General features: G+C 67.9%; 1 protein-coding gene across 2 annotated transcripts in view; it reads right to left on the bottom strand.

Moving 5' to 3' along the window:
- SND1 (staphylococcal nuclease and tudor domain containing 1) overlaps positions 1-8,263 on the bottom strand; it is a 161,364-nt gene that overhangs the window by 4,703 nt on the left and 148,398 nt on the right. For both annotated transcript variants that reach the window (XM_082484025.1, XM_082484026.1), the window contains exons 17-20: positions 1,773-1,961; positions 731-872; positions 495-618; positions 309-378 (exon numbers count right to left, since the gene is read on the bottom strand). In XM_082484025.1, the coding sequence (XP_082340151.1) occupies positions 309-378; positions 495-618; positions 731-872; positions 1,773-1,961 (525 nt within the window). The remainder of the gene's footprint in view (positions 1-308; positions 379-494; positions 619-730; positions 873-1,772; positions 1,962-8,263) is intronic.

Raw genomic sequence — 8,263 nt, 5'->3', positions numbered from 1 at the left:
ATGGATTGATGGATAGATGGATGGACAGAGGCATTGAAAGATGGATGGATGGATGGATGGATGGATGGATGGATGGATGGACGGATAAATGGATGGAGAGATGGAGAGATGGAGAGATAGATGAATAGATGGATCGATACACTGATGGATGGACAGAAGGATGGATGGATGGATGGATGGATGGATGGATGGACGGACGGATGGACGGCCATCTCTGCACCCCTAGACCCTCTGTCCCAGGGACTGCGGGACTGCGGTTGGCACCCCGGGGTGCCCCCCCCCCCCCCCCCAGCAGGGCCAGCACTCACGTTGCCATAGTCAATGTAGAAGATATGGACTTTGGCAGCTGACTCCACCTTCTCCACCCGGGCCCGGTACCTGGAGGGAGGGATGGAGGGGGGTGGGACCACCCCCAAAACACACCTCAACGTGGGGCAAAGCCACCCCATGGCCCCACGCCGGGGGGGGGGAGGGGAGCGGGACCCCCGTCTCACCATTCTCCGTCAACGAACTTGGCGATGCAGAAGTCTCCGCGGCGCGGGGCGTAGGAGCCCTCCACGGGGGGATGGCTGCCCACCTCGGCGCGCATGTTCTCCATCAGCTTCTCCAGCTGGGCACCTGCGGAGGGGACACATCCAGCACCCGCCACCGGCCACCCCCCCCACCCCCCCATTGGTGAGACCCTCGGCGTATGGGGGACGACGGGGGGACCCCAATCCTGTCCCCATACCCGTCTCCACGTCCTGCACGTAGAAGTGGAGATCGTCCGTGATCTCCGTCACGAAGACGGGCTTGTAGTTAGCCGTGCGCTCCTTCTCCTCCAGCACCGGCACCACCTCCTCCACCGGGGTCTCCTCGTAGTGGGACCACACCTAGGGTTGGGGGACACACACACATGGACCAGGGGACCCCCGTGGCCACGCTGGATGCCACCGGCAAGGGGGTGATGGCTGTGCTGGCACCCAGCAGCTGGAGCATCCCTGGTCCCCAGCACCCTGGATCCCATGAGCCTTGAGGTGGGGACATCTCTTGGCACAGGGACATCCCTTGGGGTGGGGACATCCCTTGGGCTGGGGACACCTCTTGGTTTTGGGACATCCCGTGGGGTGGGGATACCTCTTCGCACAGGGACATCCCTTGGTGTGGGGACATCCCCTGGCATGGGGACATCTCTTGGTGTTGGGACATATCTTGGCATGGGGGTATCTCTTGGCATGGGGATATCCCTTGGGGTGGGGACATCCCTTGGGGTGGGGACATCTCTAGGCATGGGGACATCTCTTGGTGTGGGGACATGCCTTGGGGTGAGGACATGCCTTGGCGTGGGGACATCCTTTGGGGTGGGGACATTCCCTGGAATGGGGACATCTCTGGGCATGGGGACATCCCTTGGGATGGAGACATCCCTTGGCATGGACATCTCTTGACATGAGGACATCCCTTGGGATGGGGACATCTCTTGGGGTGGAGACATCCCTTGGCATGGACATCTCTTGACATGAGGACGTCCCTTGGGATGGGGACATCTCTTGGGGTGGAGACATCCCTTGGCATGGACATCTCTTGACATGAGGACATCCCTTGGGATGGGGACATCTCTTGGGGTGGAGACATCCCTTGGCATGAGGACATCCTTTGGGGTGGCGACATTCCCTGCAGTGGGGACATCTCTTGGGGTGGGGACATGCCTCGGGGGTGAGGACATCCTTACGGTGGCGGGCCGTCCCCTGGGGTGGGGACATCCCTTGGGGACGGTCCTGCCCCGCGCTCACCTTCTCCTTCTTCTGCTTGGCGGCCTCCTCGGCGGCCAGCAGCGCTTTGTAGTAGGGGCTGCGCTCGGCGGTGAAGTGGACCTTGGAGAGGGCGTGTTCCACCAGGGCCACCGAGAGGTTGAGGCCCTCGATGTGCAGCCACCCGATGAAGTTCCCCGCCTTGTCCATGCTCTCCACCTCCACCTCCACCTGCGGGCGACGCGGCGGGGAGGGACGTCAGCCCCCCCGGTGCCCTCAGGGGGTGGTGGGCAGGATGCGGCCAGGCGCCCGGTGTGTGTCCCCTCCCCCACCTGCCCCCCATCCCGGCCACCGTGTCCTCCTCCAGGGCTCGGGGTCATCCTCCCAGCTTCGGCAAGGAGGAAAACCAACATCTGGATACGACGGGGTTTGACCGGGCGGGCGGACGGGTGCCGGGCATGTGCCCGGCCAAGAGCCACTGGGGCAACCAGATCTGCTCTGTGGGCACCCAGATCTGCTCCATGGCCACCCAGATATGCCCCCAGGCACCCAGATCTGCTCCATGGCCACCCAGATCTGCTCAACAGGCACCCACATCTGCTCCCGGGCACCCTGATCTGTTCCCTGGGCACCCAGATCTGATCAACGGGCACCCAAATCTGGTCCCTGGGCACCCAGATCTGCTCTGTGGGCACCCAGATCTGCTTCTGGGCACCTAGATCTGGCCCCTGGCCACCCAGATCTGCTCCTGGGCACCTAGATCTGCTCCTGGGCCACCCTGATCTGGTCCCTGGGCACCCAGATCTGCTCTGTGGGCACCCAGATCTGCTTCTGGGCACCTAGATCTGCTCCTGGGCCACCCTGATCTGGTCCCTGGGCACCCAGATCTGCTTCTGGGCACCTAGATCTGCTCCTGGGCCACCCTGATCTGGTCCCTGGGCACCCAGATCTGCTCTGTGGGCACCCAGATCTGCTTCTGGGCACCTAGATCTGGCCCCTGGCCACCCAGATCTGCTTCTGGGCACCTAGATCTGCTCCTGGGCCACCCTGATCTGGTCCCTGGGCACCCAGATCTGCTCTGTGGGCACCCAGATCTGCTTCTGGGCACCTAGATCTGGCCCCTGGCCACCCAGATCTGCCCCCTGGGCACCCAGCTCTGCTCCTGGGCCACCCTGATCAACGGGCACCAAGATCTGCTCCCAGGCACACAGATCTGGTCCCTGGGCACCCAGATCTGTTCTGTGGCCACCCAGCTCTGATAGACGGGCACCCAGATCTGCTCGTGGGCACCCAGATCTGCTCGTGGGCACCCAGCTCTGCTCCCAGCAGTGCCCAGGGAAGGGAACCAGCCGGGTCGAGGGCAGGAGGATGCCATCATCGGTGGCTCGAGCTCCCTGCCTGCTCCCTGCCCGCTCCCTGCCCCCTCCCTGCCGGCACCCGGCGGCCGCCTCATCGTGCTTTGGGGGTGCGCAGGCAGGAGACGCCGCGCAGGCAGGAGATGGCACGCAGGCAGGAGATGTTGCGCATGGAGGAGAGGCCGTGCAGGCAGGAGATGCTGTGCAGGCAGGAGAGGCCATGCAGGCAGGAAATGCGGTACAGGCAGGAGATACTGTGCAGGCAGGACATGCCGTGCAGGCAGGGGATGCCATGCAGGCAGGAGATGCTGCGCAGGCAGGGGATGCTGTGCAGGCAGGACATGCCGTGCAGGCAGGACATGCCGTGCAGGCAGGGGATGCCATGCAGGCAGGAGATGCTGCGCAGGCAGGAGATGCAGGAAATGCCACACAGGCAGGAGATGCGGCACAGGCAGGGGATGCTGTGCAGGCAGGAGATGCCGCGCAGGCAGGACGTGCAGGAGATGCGGCACAGGCAGGAGATGCGGCACAGGCAGGGGATGCTGTGCAGGCAGGAGATGCCGCGCAGGCAGGAGATGCGGCACAGGCAGGAGATGCGGCACAGGCAGGGGATGCTGTGCAGGCAGGAGATGCCGCGCAGGCAGGAGATGCGGCACAGGCAGGAGATGCGGCACAGGCAGGGGATGCTGTGCAGGCAGGAGATGCCGCGCAGGCAGGAGATGCCGCACAGGCAGGAGATGCGGCACAGGCAGGAGATGCGGCACAGGCAGGGGATGCTGTGCAGGCAGGAGATGCTGCGCAGGCAGGGGATGCTGTGCAGGCAGGAGATGCCGCGCAGGCAGGAGATGCGGCACAGGCAGGGGATGCTGTGCAGGCAGGAGATGCCGCGCAGGCAGGGGATGCCGCGCAGGCAGGACGTGCAGGAGATGCCGCGCAGGCAGGGGATGCCGCACAGGCAGGATGTGCAGGAGATGCCGCGCAGGCAGGGGATGCCGCGCAGGCAGGACGTGCAGGAGATGCCGCGCAGGCCGCTGAGCGCCGGAGCTCCAGCGCCCATAACGGCCCTTTGAGGCAGCGTCGCGGCGGCAGCGCGCCAAGGCCCCGCACGCTGAGCCCCTGCGCCCCCCGCCACGCTGCCGCCGCCGCCGCCCGGGCAGAGGGGGGACCCGCAGCCCCGGGGCATCCCCCCGCAGGCAGGGCCGGAGCCCCCCGGGCAGAACATCCCCCCCCAGGCACAGCATCCCCCCTGGACCAGAGCATCCCCCCCCCAGGCAGAGTATCCCCCACAGGGCAGAGCATCCCCCTCCCCGGGCAGAGCATCCCACATGGGGCAGAACATCACCCCCCCCCCCCGGGCAGGACATCCTCTCCAGGCAGAGCGTCCCCCCCCCAGGACAGGACATCCCACATGGAGCAGAGCATCCCCCCCCTCCCCGGGCAGAGCATCCCACATGGGGCAGAACATTCTCCCCCGAGCAGAGCATCCCCTCCCGGGGCTGAGCATCCCCCCTGGACCAGAGTATTCCGCCCCCCCCGGGCAGAGCATCCCCCCTGGACCACAGCATCCCTCCCAGGCAGAGCATCTCCCCTGGACCAGAGCCCCCCCCCCTCCCCAGGCAAAGCACCCCCCCAGGTCAGAGCATCCCCCCTGGACCACAGCATCCCCCCCCTCCCCCCGGGCAGAGCACCCCACATGGGGCAGAACATTCTCCCCCGAGCAGAGCATCCCCTCCCGGGGCTGAGCATCCCCCCCAGGCACAGCATTCCCCCCCCCGGGCAGAGCATCCCCCCTGGACCACAGCATCCCCCCCCCCTGGACCACAGCATCCCCCCCCCAGGCAGAGCATCTCCCCTGGACCAGAGCACCCCCCCCCCCTCCGCAGGCAAAGCACCCCCCCCCAGGTCAGAGCACCCCCCTGGACCACAGCATCCCCCCCCCCGGGCAGAGCATCTCCCCTGGACCAGAGCACACACCCCCCCCGGGCAAAGCACCCCCCCAGGTCAGAGCATCCACCCCGGGGGCTGAGCATCCCCCCGGACCAGAGCATCCCCCCCCCAGGCCGTGCCTCAGCCGTAGCGCCCAGTCGGGTCCATACCGCCCGGAGCGCGGCTGTGCCACAGCCTCGGGCACGAACCCGCATTTCCATCTAGCGGCAGCCGGACCGAACGGCAGCGGGACACGGCGCAGCCAGTGCGGCACCGCACACCTCGGCCTTGCCCAAACTGGACCCCCCCCAGCTCCCGCGGGGCAGCCCCTTCCCAAACCCAGTCCGTGCCAGGCCGGCCTGACCGCGGTGCACCGGGTGCCGGCAGAGCCGTGGCACCCATGGGCGCGTGCAGAGGTCGAACACGCGTGCACAGATTTACACGCTCGCCTGCTCCGGCGAGCACCGAGCCCCGCTACGGCGGTGCCGCGAGGCCTCACCGATGCCGCACCGACCTCCGCGCCGTCACCGGGAGCTCCGGCGCTTCGCCGGCATCATCCCTCCACCATCAATCCCTCGTCAAGGGCCGGTCGCTAATTGCATCTGCCGGGCCGGTGAGCGGCGGTGGGTGCGCAGCTCAGCACCGCGGCGCTGCCGGGGACGGGCAGAGGGTCCTCATCTTCCCGCAGCCCCTTCCAGTCAGCGGAGCTGCGGCCCAGGGCGGGCTTTGGCTTGTGGCCGGTGCGGCCACTGTGCCGGCACACGCCGGCACCGGGCGCGTGGCAGAGGTTTGGGCTGAGCGGGAGATGGACGGGCCTTCGCGGTGCTTTACAGGTGCCACATCGCCACCGTTTAATTACCGTGCCGCAGCCTTCCCCGCGGCTCAGCGCATTCGGCTCCGCCGGCGTTGCCGGATGCAGCACCGTCGCCCCACCCCGAAGCCCCTCGGTCCGGACATAACCTTTCCCCGACGCCTCAAAAAGCCGGGCACCGTCCCTCGTCCCCTCCACCGCCCGCGTCCCCGGCACCCGCCACGGCACAGCCCCGGCGACGCCGGCACGCCGCGGGGCAGGATGAGGCCTCGGGGTCACCCGTTGTCCCCAGAGATGCTCGTGCCGCCCCCGGCCGGGACCCCGGGGAGCGCGGTGGGACCCCCACAACGCCACAGGGCGATGCTGCGGTGGCAGAGGTGTCCCCGTCCCCTGTGCCACCGGGTCACCGGAGAGGGGACAGTGATGTCCTCGCGGTCTGTGCTGCCGCGGGGGGAGGGGACGTGGGGTCGCACCCGTGGGGTACACGAGGGGTCCTGCAGCGCTCAGGGGACATCGCTGTCACACGTGGCAGTGGGGAGCACTTGGGGGGGGGCGGGGGGGGGGGGCTGCAGAGTGTCCCTCCCGGGGATGTGCCACCAAGAGAGGTGCCCAGCGGGGACCCACCGGTGGCACTCGGGTGACAGCTCCACGTGCCAGCGGTGGGCACAACCCCGCTCCCGGGGGGGGTCCCAGCCCCCGTCCCACCCCACTCCATCCTGACACGGGGGTGGGGGTCCCTACAGACACTGAAATCCTGCGGGGGGTCCCCAGGGATGGGGCGGGGGGGGGGGGGCACAGGGTGGCTTCGATCAGACACCAGAGACTCCACATAATGTTGGGGGGCTCTAAGCCCCCCCCCCCCCCCCCCCAAAGAAAGGAAAGACGCTCCCAGGTTCCCCCCATCACCTCACCCTGTGCCCCCCCCCCCTCAGCGTCTGTCCCCCCCCCAGCACCTCCTCGCTGCCAGCCGGGGGGGGACACACTGGGGGACCCCCCCAGCACCCCGGGGACCCCCACCCCAGGCAGCACCTGAGATCCCCCCAGGTTCTGGGGGGGGGGGGGGGAGGAGCTGAGCCCCCCCCCCCCCCCCCGCATCCTTGTTCTCTTTTATTAATTAAAACTGCAATGAGGCTCCTCCGGAGCTGCCCCCCCCCCCCCCCCCCCCCATCCCCGGGGTTCGTTACCACCCGGCGCTAATTACCCACCTGCTTTGGGCTGCCCCACAGCTGATGGGGGGAGATGGGGGGGGGGGGCAAGGCGGCAGTGGGGGTAGGACACTCAGGCGCACCCCCCCACCCCCAGCCCGGACCCCCAAAAAGCGGGCAGCACCCACGCACCCGTCACACCCCCACGGCGGAGCCGGACCCGCGCCCCCCCCCCACCGACGCAGAACCGGGTTTGTCCTCTCCCATCAGTGTCCCACCTTCTGTCAGGTCTCAGCCCTGAGCTGGGGGGGGGGAGGGAGGGGGTCTGCACTCAGGGGGGGCTACGAGCATCAGATCCTGCGCCACATGGGGGGGCTGTGGGCCATCAGCCACGGACGGAACTAGCCCACCCCCTCACCGACGCAGAACTGGGTTTGTCCTCTGCCATCAGTGTCCCACCTTGTGCCAGGTCTCAGCCCTGAGCCTGAGGCCGGGGGTCCACTGGCAGCCGGGGGTCCATGGGCATCAGGCCCTGGGCCACAAGGGGGAGCTGTGGGCCACCAGCCACAGGCAGAACCATGTCCCCCCCCCCAAACACCACTGCAGAGCCACACTCGTCCTCTCCCATCAGTGTCCCACCTTGTGCCAGGTCTCAGCCCTGAGCCCAGTGTGGGGGTGCTGCCGGGGGTCCACTGGTATCAGGCCCTGGGCCACAAGGTGGGGCTGTGGGCCACCAGCCACGGACGGAACCATGTGTCGTCCCCCCCAACACCACCGCAGAGCCACATTTGTCCTCTCCATCAGTGTCCCACCTTGTGCCAGGTCTCAGCCCTGAGCCCGGGGTGGGGGTGCAGCCGGGGGCCCACTGGCATCAGGCCCTGGGCCACATGGAGGGGCTGTGGGCCACCAGCCACGGACGGAACTATGCCCCCCACCTCCCCCAACACCACCAAAGAGCCGCGTTTGTCCTCTGCCATCAGTGTCCCACCTTGTGCCAGGTCTCAGCCCTGAGCCTGGGGTGGGGGTCCATGGGAACCAGATCCCAGGCCACATGGAGGGGCTGTGGGCCACCAGCCACGGACGGAACTATGCCCCCCACCTCCCCCCCTCCCCACCACAGAGCCGCGTTTGTCCTCCCCCATCAGTGTCCCACCTTGTGCCAGGTCTCAGCCTTGAGCCCGAGGCCGGGGGTCCCCTGGCTTCAGGCCCTGGGCCACAAGGTGGGGCTGTGGGCCACCAGCCACGGACGGAACCATGTCCCCCCTCCAACACCACCGCAGAGCCACGCTCATCCTC

This window comes from Vanellus vanellus, assembly GCF_965231255.1.
Source record: "Vanellus vanellus genome assembly, chromosome: 1".
NCBI lineage: Eukaryota > Metazoa > Chordata > Aves > Charadriiformes > Charadriidae > Vanellus > Vanellus vanellus.
The sequence above is the reverse complement of the archived record's forward strand: the minus strand, read 5'-3'. Positions and strand labels throughout refer to the sequence as shown.